At 38.5% G+C, this 13,531-nt stretch overlaps 1 protein-coding gene across 2 annotated transcripts in view; it reads right to left on the reverse strand.

Moving 5' to 3' along the window:
* Positions 1–13,531, reverse strand: part of KLHL1 (kelch like family member 1) — a 193,180-nt gene that overhangs the window by 53,181 nt on the left and 126,468 nt on the right. For both annotated transcript variants that reach the window (XM_089507962.1, XM_089507961.1), the window contains exon 6: positions 5,851–6,037. In XM_089507962.1, coding sequence (XP_089364088.1) covers positions 5,851–6,037 — 187 coding nt within the window. The remainder of the gene's footprint in view (positions 1–5,850; positions 6,038–13,531) is intronic.

Below are 13,531 nucleotides of genomic sequence, written 5' to 3' on the forward strand. Positions count from 1 at the left end.
AAGCTGTAGTAGTGGTATGTGTACATTTACACAAAGAGGATCACAGGTACACACTTTTCATGGGTGGTCTTTCAGTAATGGGAGGAAGATTCTGAAATGAGGCTTTCTGAGAGTCAGGTGGTTGTGACTTTGGTCTCCAGCCAGGCCCAAAATCATTCCAGTCACCTATACTCAGGTTGGCTTATATTTTTCAGTCGCACTAAACTAAGAAGAGGGGCAGAAAAAGTCCATTACTTCCACCTCCTCTCTCACCAGAAGGTTTATGGATAGCCCATTGATCAAGCTAGGACTGCAGCATTAGTTGTTATGAATCTATTGGAACCAGTGACACAAAGTAGCCATAACCATTTTAAGTCCCTTTACTTTCAGTTAGGATTAAATCTATGTTTTATGTCCCCTTCTTTCTTGCTAAATATCTTTCCTAACCTAATTTTCAGTAATACAGTTTTCCTCCATCCACTGATTCCTTATCAATGGATTCAACCATCTGTGGGTTAAAATAATAAAAGAATATATAAATTGCTAAAACCAAACTTTGATTTTTACATTGTACATGAGGGACACCATTTTACTACACCACTATATTTAATGGGACTTGAACATCCACAGATGCTCCACATACAAGAAGACCACATTCAAGTTTGATAAATGGAGCAGTTGATCCTACAGCTGTAATATAAGAAAACATTGGTTTGGGCTATTCTTTTAGAAGTATTATATAAGAAAGTTTGGTTCTCTCTTTTCAAGTTTGAAGCACAACACATTTCTACCTACACACATACTCACTTTATAAATCTAATGGTTGTTTTTATATTTCATTTTAGAATGACAATTTAAGGATGTCATGAAGCATACACAGTCATCATCATAACCACTCTTAAACTCTAACCCTAAATCCACTTACCTCATTATAAGTCCTACTGAACTCAATGGGGCTTATTTCTAAGAAGATCTGTATAGGACTTTATAGCAAATTGTTATTATAGTGCAGTTTAACAGCTACTACCGACTACAGCATGGTGTGGTGGTTTGAGTGTTGGACTAGAACTCTGGAGACCTGAATTCCAATCCCCACACAGCCATTAAACCCACTGGATGACCATAGGCAAGTCACAAACTCCCAGCCTCAGAGGAAGGCAAAGACAAGAAAACTCCATGATAGGGTTTACATAGGGCCAGCATACGTCAGGAATGACTTGAAAACACACAACACACGCAAATGCATGACTACACACAGTAAGAAGGTATACAATAACAACCTTTCCCTAGAAGGACTTTTTTTTATCTTTTCACAATCTGAATACTCTCCTGAGGAAGTCAATATGAAATAACTTCCACAGTTATAAACAAAGGAAAACTGATTAAAGGCAAATATTTACTGGTATTTTAAGACAAAACACACTTGCATTCAAAGGTGTAAAAGTATAAACATTTTCCACACCTCCACAGATATTATGGGTGCTCGTATTTCTAACCATCCAGTACTGAATGCACATGCTGTTTATGTTTATTGAAAACTAATTTGTTTGAATATTTTTAGATTTAATATGCAGATTAAATAACATTGATTACTGTTTCAGCAGACCATCTTTTATCTCTTTCCATTACTTGTATGTTTGATTTTTTTCTTAAAGCTAGATTTCTTGGCTGAGTTGTTTTTATTTTCTCTGTGTTCACTCTAGACAATGATTCATTGTAAACTGAGATAACCTAGGGCTCTGGTTTCAGAATTTTCTTTCGTTCCTTTTCAATCACAGTACCTCCAACATTATTACTCCCCTCCTTTTTGCATCCAGCTTATCCCTTTGGTGTTACTTCTCCTAGAACAATGAAGCAGGTTGAAACACCTGACAGAAGATCAATCAGTATTCTGCATTTTATATCAAACTACTCAATTATTTATTGAGATCTCTTTTGCTCTTCAACTTTTATTTTCCTCTCCAATAATTTTACAGCTTAGGTTCCTGATATGATTTACTCTGTAGATTTTGTTCTGCCTATGGGATTCCAAAACATCTTTGAAAGAAGTCAGTGTTTCACAATCTTCATAAAAAATTAAAATAACCATGCCAAGAAACTCCAAATCTCTTTATATTCACAACTCTGCCCTTAACTCAGGACCCACTACTCAAGGTCCAAAGTGTGATGGAGTGGACTGGTATGGAGCAAATCTTCCTCACCGGTGGACAGCCAGAAAACCTATAGAGCTTACATATTTTTTAGTTTATGTTCTTATAATGCACAGAATATCTGAACTAATGAGATTGTGTTTTTCTGATTTTCCACAATGGTCCGTAAATGATTATCTGATTGATTATTTTTACAGGAAACAGGAACTTAAATACAGGAAATTATTTTAGCACACAGAAATTCTGCTACCACATGCTAGATGAGAAAAGAAATGAAAGAAATAGACAACAGAAGTGAACGTGGGCAAAGGGAGTACTTTTCACAAATAACAACTAAGGAGACAGAAAATAAGAAGGATATGACATGAATAAAATATTTCCTAAAAAGCTTTATGGGTATGTGTGTCAGGAGTCAAGGTCCATTAAGAATACCAATTCCATTACTGTAACTGGAGCTGCAAGACTGACACACCCATGCATTGCTAAGCAAGAAGGAAGAAAGTTTTTGTGGATTTTTTGGACTATGAGGCTGTGTCCCAGAAGAGTTTATTCCTGATGTTTCACCAGCAGCTTGGATGGCATCTTTCTCTGAAGATGCCAGCCACAGCTGCTGGTGAAACATCAAGAATAAATTCTTATAGACCATGGCCTCATAGCACCCAAAACTCACAAAAACTATGGATGTTGGCCATGAAATCCTTCAGCTTCACATAGAGAGAAAGTTGTCAGGGAAAAGGAGGCCATATGTTAAGACAAAGAGCCTCTATGCCTTCCATACTTCTTCCCGTACTCCAGTTGTACAGGCATCTCAGGAGAAAGAAATTCTTCAATTCAGCCTACTGCAATATGGAAAAAAACCCATACTGGATCAATGTTCAAAGTCCTCTTAGGGTGAGCATACTTTTGTAAATACAGGTGAAAGTGTTATGGATTCATTTCATGCTTCTTAGGCTAGTTTATGCTCTATGCTTGGAAACTCAATCCATATATACACACAAACTCTCCCCACTCACAAAAATGCTAAAGTACAGCAAATGGTGCTTACCTTTCAGGATCAAGAAAAAGCAAGCAACCAAGTTTGTTACAGTGTAGAGAGAAGTTGCAAATACTGAATTGCAATAGCCCACTTTAGAGAAGGCTAAATGAGGAGAGGAAGGAAGAAAAAATTATAGAGAGGCTTCTTCAGAAGCCTTTAAAGTGAAGGAAGCTTGTCGTGTAAGCTAATGGAAAATTCCACTGATGTGAGCAAAACAACTAGGTAGTGAAAAATAAGATATTCCACCTAATTATGATCCTTAATATGAATCAGCACGCCACTTATATTGTGAAAACACAAGGCATAAATAATCAGCACATTCAGGTGGTATGTGCAAATGAAGAACAAGTTAGACAGGCCTAGTTTGGAATGAATGCTAACTTATGATTGGTTAATTTGTATAATAATTGTTATCATATGATTGATTAATGGTTATTTCTATGTAGTATTTAAACAATGCTTTATAAGCTATTTCATGTCCTCCTTTTTTTTTTTGTCATGACAATTGACTTCCCAAGACTCTGCTCAATGATGCATCTTTAATTTATGTTAAACAGATGTCCTCAATCTTTCAACACTTTGAAATTCAGTCTTTGAATCCCACTCTTTGAACCTTGTTGGTATGATCTCCCCATCATAAGCAACAGGGTGAAGTACATAAATTGCCTTTAAGGACCAGAAGCCCTATAATGGGGATTGCATCCAATCACGCACCAGTAAATGAAAATAGAAGCATGGCTGCCTTTGTTAGTGATCACCAGACATTCTATTCCACCTATTGCTAAAGAAAGCCCAATTCTCATGATTCATTTTTCTGTTTTAAAAAAAGGCTCCAACCTTAGAGATGAGCAAGCAAGAAGAGTGTGAATGCAGCCTAACAGACGTAGAATGAAAAAAGTACCAAGATAGGGATAACCAATTTTTGGTTTGGGAGAACACACTAGTCTCTACTGAACTCACCAAGAGTTTCATATTATCTCCACTTGAAGAACTTGAAAACTTAAAAACTAAGCATGTGCTCCCTGTGTGCTTGCTTTTAAAGGTATGTTGTTGGTGTTTTTGTTTGGTTTGTTTGTTTGTTTGTTTGTTTGTTTTTATAACACCTTGCTGCAAATATTCAGTATTGTGGCAGTTAATGCAGTGGAATGGCTCTTGACCCATGCTGGTGACATGCATTAATCAAATGATAATATATTTTCTCACTGTCACTCACAAAGTGATCCCTAATGAGCATCTGTTTGCTTATTTTTATTTCTTTAATTTATATCCCACTTTTCTCCCATATGAGACCCAAAGTGGCTTGCACCATACATTAAAAATACATACATACATTACATTAAAAAGTTAAAAAAGAATCTATAAATCAATTTAAAAATGCATTACATACAATCTTCTTTAATAAAACACCAATTTAAAACAATTATTTTTTAAAAAAATTCTTGTGACCCCTCTAAGTTTCTTCTATACAGCCTCATACCACTATGTAGTGATTCCAAAACTTTGGTCCCCCAGGTGTTTGGGACTTCAGTTCCCTGAAGCCCCAGCAGTCAGGAATTCTGGGAGGTGAAGTTCAAAACATCTGGAAGGCCAAAATTTGGGAACCACTGTACTTAGGGTTGCCATAATTGTCCACTAAAACCTGGGACAAAATGTAGGACAAATTTTAGACCAAGCTGTAGGATAACTGCAGGACAAAACTCAGCCCAAAATGTGGGACATTTAAGGTCCTCCATTTTTCTTAAATGTCCTACATTTTGGGCTGAGTTTTGTCCTGCAGTTAGTTTGGTCTAGATTTTGTTCCACATTTTGTCCCAGGTTTTAGTGGACAATTATGCCAACCCTAATTGTACTATAGCATAGGAAGGCACTATTGTCTCTTTCCCTCTGTCTGCTGTTGGTAGATCGCTACATGAGCACTTCATTGGGTGACACTATAGTGACACATTATGACATACCGTGAGATCACTGGTGCCTTCTAGGCATAGCTAATATGGGCACTGTTCCTGTGTGCCTCCGAGTCATTTCTAACTTATGGCAAGCCTAAGGTGAACCTATAGTGGAATTTTCTTGGCAGAAGTTGTTCAGAGGGGTTTTTCCTGTGTTTGAGGTGGAGAGAATGTGACTTGCTTAATGTCATCCAGTGGGTTTCCATAGCTGAGTGGGGATTCAGACTCTAATCTCTCTGTGTCCTAGTCCAACACTTAAACCACTACACCACACTGGGGTTCTTAATACATTAAATGTTTGGGGGACAGAAGAAGCATTTCCAGGGATAGTGTATGGGTGGCTGCTGGTATTACTGCCTTAGCTTTGTCAGGTATAATCTTGTTGACACTACTTCTCTCCAAGTGATATGTTATTCCAGAATTAGCCATTGCCATTTATATGTTATTCAAGAATTAGCCATTCCCTTTTCCTACCTAAGCCATTTAAATCCAGGTAGATCCATATGCAGCTTGTTAACTTAATATCTTGTAGACCAGGCACTTGAAAATTATGTCATGGCTTTAGGAAATTAAATGTTTACAGACCATGCATTTCTCAATTGAATAGTTCTCTCTTTCATCTGAGCAAATAACAGAAAGGGGCTGCTACACAGTGATTCAATTATGTTCTGTTATCTTAAAATATCATAAGGGGAAAATATTCTGCCAAGTGTGTTTTTAAAAACCTGTTAATAAGTACCTTTGTTGTTGTCCATTCCTCCAACTGCATACAAGGTTCCAACTGTGGATTTTCTTGGCTTAGTTCTTGGGCTTTGCATAAGAGTTCGTCTTTCTGGCAAAAGATGATATTTCATGGCTTCCAGAATCAGCTTCTGACATTCCAAGTCATCTTTAAAAAGTGCATGGTTTTCTAGGTCAGCTAAAATCTGTAAATTATATGAGGTGGGATTTAGTAATGATATTCCCATTCCTTATCTCCCAATCCCCAAAGTCCTCTGCATATGCAAAATTCAGTGACATAAATAGGACTTGGGCTGGGAGATGACCTTAAGGATGGCAGCCTCATAAACAAACATAAATAAAATCCATAAGAACATCAGCACAGATTATACAGATAACATCATGGCTTGTATCATGGATCATTTTTGATCATTTTGACTGTAGTTGAAACAGTCATGTGCTTATATTAATTGAAACTGCATGTTGAATAAAGCCATGCTGGTTCTCTATGAAATCTTGAGTATCATCATGTGAAATTGTATGTTGGAAGGATGCTTCTTGAGGTGACCAATGTTCTTCTAAATGAAAAAAATCCAAGACTTTAAAACAGTAAACACTGCACTGGGATAAAAATCAGATCCTCATTCAGTGCTATGTTTTTATGCCATGAAATTTACTGTATATACTCATGTCTAAGTCAACCTCACATATAAGTCAAAGGCACTTTTTAGGGGCAAACTTATGGATTTTGATATGACCTGTGGATAAATCAAATGTATAATTTAGGGGCATATAACAAAGGGTGTAAAGGACAAAGCAAGAGACAATGAAGTCAAGTAACTTATAACATTCAAGGAGACATAACTGTTTTTGTTCATCCTAAAGGCTTGAAAGATGAGGAGCAAATGGTGGCTGTGTGATCTGTGAGGGAGGCTACCAGGGGCAGGCAGGCCAAGAAGACATGTCAAAAAAGATCTAAGGGCAAGAGTTAAGGTACGGTATTAACTCGTATCATAAAAGGAAATATTCCTTTCTCTGAGTAGAGTGGTGAAAGATGAGAGCTCAGTCTGCCCTTAGAGGACCTAAAAGAAACATTGACCTCCTCTACTCTCTCAATGCTTCTTTCCCTTCCCAGGCATTCAAAATGGCCAGAAGCAGCACCATGGTGGAGAGAGTAGAGGGGGTTGGTGCCTGATAATTTTAGGTTCTCTGGGGACAGACTAAGCTCTCACTTTTTGCCAATCTACTAGAGAAGGGGATGGTTCCATTTTTATGAGCATTAATGTATGGTACTTACATAAACATGTGTATAAGTTGGCCCAGGTTTTTTGGGTCTATATGCTGACTAAATGTTTTAGACTTATATGTACATGAGTATATGTAAGAAATGAGGTAATTTTGGAAGATAGGAACATCTAATTTTCAATTTGTAATTCACCATCCTTTTGTCTTTCCCCAATAATTTCTGGGGAGCATAATTTCTTCCGAATTTTATAGCCTATCCTCAAAAATGATAGGAGATGCTTATGCTCCTGAACATTTCTAAATTAACCTTTCAACTGAAGTAGAAGTGAAAATCTTTGCTTGTTTCACTGCATGCAATACTGGGGGAGAAAGCCCAAGTTTTTCTTCCTACTTGGCAAGATAATGTGGATTCTAGCATATGATTAGGATATGTTACATTGCAGGACTCTTCTGTGAAAATTTCATTCCTGCAAATATGTGTGTGTGTGTGTGTGTGTGTGTGTGTGTGTGTGTGTGTGTGTGTAGAAAATAGTGGGGTTTGCCATAAAAAAAGTTAGCTGCTATCCTGTTCGGTACATTCAGTGTTGTAAGTTGGATGTAAAAACGTGAATGTTGAATTAATTAGAGTGCCCTCCCAACCTACCTAAAAAGCCAGGAAGCACCACCAACACAGTGATTTCTGAGGTCCTGGGGGAGAGGAGCAGTTTATGAAGAAACAACTACCTCCTCTCCCAACAGTGTCACAGTTCCCAACAAGTAGTTGCAACTCCACAAGGTGCCTATGATTACATGTGAGAAAATACCTTGCTTCACTCACCACCCTGCTCCCCAGTACATTAGAAATGTCTTTGTTGGTGTCACTGCCTGGCTTCTAAGGAGAGCTTTGAGCGGCTGTGTTGGAAGATGTAGCTACGATGACAGACCTCCATTATTGTAACTACATCTCCTAATACAACATCTCAGCCATGGGTGGGAGGACCCCACTCAAAATGGGGGGAGAAATATTCAAGGATAAAAATTCTTACGTCCTATAGTAATTTTTTCAATAGGCATCTCCCACTGAGGAGATGTTTATTTGAAAATATTCTCCCATTTGCAAATATTCTTTACATCCTTTGTTGAAACATGTAATTTTACAAGTTTACTTCTGTACTATCTGAACTTTCCAGTTAATGGTGGAAAATTTGATTTAGATCAGTGAGGGCTCAGTAATGAGATATTCTGCTGAAGCTGAGGCAGAGCATAAAGCAGTCTGTCTTATATCTGGAACACACGTATCTCCTGCCAGTGGCCAGCACCCAAATGAGACTCTCAGATACAGACAGCTCCCTTTTCTAGCATGTAAAATCCCAAACATATGGTGGATTAGAAGTTGGAATATAAGATTTCCAAACAACCTCAGTTTAGAAGTAAGATTTACATGCCAGTGGAATGTCATTTGCATTCTGTAAGCCTAGATACCAGTACATTCTAATGGAGATTGCTTTTCTCAAAGTCATTGGTTAAAAATTATGGAACATGAGCCTATAGAAAGAAGAAGAAACTGAGTCATTGGGGACATGTATCTAAAAGAAGAGATATGGATCTAGATACATATCACCTCTTCTAGATATATATCACCATATGCATTTAGAAGAGTTCACATGCCAGATCCTGGCCAGGTTCTTATGGAAACAGGAGTGATGAAAACAGATTGAAAATGTTTTGCTGGAAAGAATGTTCAAGTTGAGAAGTAATGGAGTAAAGAACTTCCTTGAGAATGTTTTATAAGAATTCAACTTGTTTACTTTTTCTTTTAAGTTGCTTTTCATGGTGTTAATGTTATCCTGCCATTATGCTATGATTTTATTGTTGATTTTGTCATTTTTTGTAGTATACTATTATTTTATATTGGTTTGTTGTACACTACTATTCAAACCGCAATCACTCTGCTGCCCTTTGGTATTCATTTATTCATAGAAGTCTCACAAGTGAGGTTTACTAATCTATTTTCCAAGGTCATAGCATCAGTTAAGTACAGCTCACCAGTCCACATTTCAAGCTCATCAGATGAGGCAAATACTGTCCATGACATTCTCAACAACTCCCTGCTTGCAGAGGACTGGAAACCTTTCTAGAGTGTCCACAGAGTCAGGTGATTTACCTACCAATCACATTTCTTCCTGCCACCCTTCTTAGAGGACTATGGGCCAGAACAGATAGTCTGTAAAACAGTGGTAGGCAACCTTTTTGAGCCGGGGGCCAGGTTGCTGTCCCTCAGACAACTGGGGGGCTGAAGCCAAAAAATAAATAATTAAATAATTTTTTTAAAATTTAAATAAATAAATAAACTGGGACAAATGTAGGACAAAATTTTCTAATGGTGGACACTTCTTTTAAAAAAGTAGAGGACACGCGAAAAAATTTGCTGATTTTTAAAAAAATGTTAATATAAATGCATGTTTCTGAGGCTTCTATAGACAATTGCCCCTGCGCGCGAGAGGCCAAAGGCCTCGGCAGCAATTGGCGGCAGGACCAGGCTGGGGCCGGTCCCAAGGCCTTGCCGGGCTGCATCTGGCCTGCGGGCCGCAGGTTGCCTACCCCTGCTGTAAGAGATGCCTTCAGAGCATCATCAGAGCACAGCATTTACACGCTGCATGCCCTGATGGTGCCCGGAAACTGCCCAGTAGCTGGACAGCCACCCAGATGTGGGTGGCTTCAAGACGCTCCAGTGTTGTGGCGTTTATACACCACACATTGCTGGAGTGGCTTGCAGCCAGCTTCAGGCCACATCAGGATAGAAAAGCCAGCTTTTTGCCAGCCAAAAAAAGAGCGGATCTTAGCTGCTCCTTTTTGGCTGGCTTCAAAGTGGATTGGGGATGCAACATGTATTTGCCATGGCCCCAATCCATCTTAAGAAGGGGTGGCTTGAAGCAACCCCTTCAGAGCCATCTGTCCCACCCCCCAATATTTTGTGTTCAGCATGGACTGAGAAACCCCTTCCTAGACTTTGTCTTAATCAAGTAGGCAATCTGAAGGAGACCTGAAAAATCCTTTGGCAAGTAATCATCTCTCCTGTTCTTTGTTAGGCCTGGAAGAAGTGGAAATCCTCTAAACTCTTCTGCTATTCACAGGTCCTGCAGAGTTATGGACCATTTCTCCAGCCACAAAAATATAGCAAAGCCCCCTGCCCATGTGCCCAGCTGTTCTACAGCTTCAATAGTATCAGCAGAACACCTCACAAAGTACCTTGTCTACTTTCATCTGTTGTGCAGAGAACACAACACAGTTGTGCATCTCTATAGCTGCTCCCCTCTCACACACATATGAGGCCATTTTATATAATGCACCTTCTTTCAATCCAGTTTCATCTTTGTCCTGATGCTACAGAAGCAGTTTCTCCTGGTTGCCAGATGACCATGGATTCATGTGGCATGTGAACTGATAATATCAATCCATCATGCCACCATTCCCAACTATCTGTACCAGCCTTCAGCACTGGAACTGGAATAGCCATGCTATATGATGCCACCCTATAAAACGTGGATAATATTTTGTAGCAGATGTGTTTTACAATCTCTGTCCTTTTTTGGTAAGCAATAGTTCAATGTATTTATTTTACTTTTTTATCTTTTTATTTATTATTATTATTATTATTATTATTATTATTATTATTAAGTTTTCCCTTTCTTCAAGGCACTCTGGATGAAATACATAGTGGCTCATTAAACAGAGCAAAGCTTGTAAGGTGGTAATGTTAAAAAATGACTAAATGAGGGTCACTCATTTGGCTAGTGGGCATCCACAGTCCAAAGTCTCTATCCCCCTTTCCATATTGGCTCAACATGGGGGTGTTCAGTAAAGCTCTAGTTCAGCTAATGAATCAACAGCTGAATAGAGCTTTGGACTCTGATTCATCAAATTCAAAGCCCAAACATTTGATATTAAGTTCATTAAGGAGATTATTGCACCCAGAAATCCCACTGGGATAGATGAGAGATTGAAAAGTCAAACACGGGTGTTATCACACATAGCCGTGGCCAGGCGAGTGTAGCTCATATGCAGCCCAGACCCAGCCACACTTATCCAGTGGCTTTTCAAAAACGGCAAACTCCCGTTTTTGAAAAGCCACTGGATATGCATGGCTGGGGTCCATGCTACATACAGCTTGCACTCGCCCAGCCACAGGTGCATGCAATAACACCCGTGTTTGACTTTTGAATCCCGCGTCTATCCCGGTGGGATTTCTGGGTGTGATAATCTCCTATAGCACAAGGAATGCTTCATGGTTAAGAAACAGGCTAGGGAGGGATTCAGTCTGAGACATGCCAAAGGCATATATCTGGGAACTAATATTAATTCTCAAAATAAGCAATTTTAATAAGAGCAACTACGGTAACATATTCTTGGAAAAAAATGTGTAACTACTTTTATTCTCTTTCTGGAATAGTACATTCTGAGACTTTAAAAAAAAAATAATGCCTGTCGCTGATGCTATAAAAATCTTCCATATAGTAAATTAACCAACACCATTGGTTCAATAAGCCAGCAAAGCAAATATTAGGCTCCTTCCTTTGTACAGTTTATATTCCCAAAGTATTACATGAAATAACTAAAATTTAATTAGCTTGTGCCCTAGCTCTATCATAAAGTTCCCTACTATGTTATGTAGCCTGAGGGGAATTCAACAAGTGGCTTCTTCAGGACTAAATAATACAAGAGCCTATCTCTATGTATCTCTGACAGTTTTTCAATCAAGGGGGAAAACTGTATTTTGGTCTTCTGTGTGTAATATTTCAGACAGCACACACATGTCCAGACATTGCACTGTTATGTTTTTGCCAATAATCCCTGCTATTCACCACCACTTTCATGGAGCAGAAAGCACACACTGCAATGCTAAGACACAAGAAAGTTGTTCTAGGGCTCTTTGAGATGATTGCAAAGAATCATGATATGTTGCAACAGTGCTCTTAGTTTATTTCCAACTCATGTCTTTTGGTGTTACTCTACATCCACTCACAGACTCTCTGGTGTTTATCACACTATACTCTTATAGTGCTACTATTCCACTTTAACTGCTCTAGCTGCCTCCTGTTGCATTCTGGGATTTGCAGTTTTAAGGAGGGGTATTTAGAATTCTCAGGCAGAGAAGTTCTCTGCCTGAGAATTCTAAATACCCCTCCTTAAAACTGCAAATCCCAGAATGCAACAGGAGGCAGCTAGAGCAGTTAAAGTGGAATAGTAGCACTATAAGAGTATAGTGTGATAAACACCTCTGTCTTTTTTAGACCTTGCAAAAGCTGGTAGGGTGTGAGAATAATGGAGCATTATAGGCAACTTGACCAACTATTCTTCTGATCTGATGACACTGCAGACATTTTAAGAAATCTGGCAGTGATCTAGCATTCCTTTTCAGCAGTTGCTCCTAGACTCTGGAACAACCTGCTGGATGAGATCCATCAGATTACCACCTTGGAAACCTTTAAGAAGGCTATTAAGACAGATCTCTTCCGGCAGGCCTTTCCAGACTAGGTCCAGCTCTATTCACCTGCCTCCACCCCCCTCTTTTCTCCATCCCCTTTTCCATCCTATCTGGACCCTGCTATAAATTTCTTATAAATCTTCTATTGATTTTAACTGTTATTTTATACTATTGTTTTGATGTCTTTCTGGCTTAATCTCTTTTTAATATTACTATGTTTTTATACCGGGGAGAAAGGATAGCGGTTTTTAGAATTTTTAACTGTATCTCGTTTTATTGTAATCTGCTTGGATTCCAAGTGATTAAGCAAAATTATTTATATATATATAAATAATAATAATAATAATTATTATTATTATTATTAAATTATCACTGAGATCTCTTCAATCCCCTTGCTCATTATATGCTCTAGATGTTGAGAGATATGGTATTGGTATGCCTCCTCCTCCTCCTCCTCCTCCTCCTCCTCCTCCTCCTCCTCCTCATCCTTTAAGGATCTAAAATCCTTTATGTAAACTTCAAAAGAATGCATCTACTTCTAGGTGCTTCCACATCACATCTTCCAGAGTAGCAGCAAAGAAAAGTTAGTGGTAAAAAATCCTAGTATGAACTGAAAATATTACACCATACACAACCCATAGTGACTTTTTGTCCTAATATATCCCAGAATTTCAGGAGAAAAAACTCTCTGGGAGGAATTAAAATATTTCTGCCGGTGCTGGGAATGCCAATGTTGTCTAGGACAACAGATGAAACATCATCTGGTCAATTGATGGGAGGAGGGCGGACAACTACAGCAACAAACACTACCATGATTAACAATGTTTATTCTGCCTGAAAGAGCCCTTACATGTTTCTGAGCAGAAAAGAAGAAACACCAAGCTGCCTTTTCCCACTTACAGCCACATATTTTGTGTAATGTGTAGTTTCAGCCTTAGCAATCATTCCCTCATTTTCTACATAGAAGAGACAAGTACAATTTCCACCAGCT

The sequence above is a fragment of the Sceloporus occidentalis genome, unplaced genomic scaffold (genome assembly GCF_023333645.1).
Source record: "Sceloporus occidentalis isolate IW3139 unplaced genomic scaffold, rSceOcc1.0.p SCAF_2, whole genome shotgun sequence".
NCBI classification, from domain to species: domain Eukaryota; kingdom Metazoa; phylum Chordata; class Lepidosauria; order Squamata; family Phrynosomatidae; genus Sceloporus; species Sceloporus occidentalis.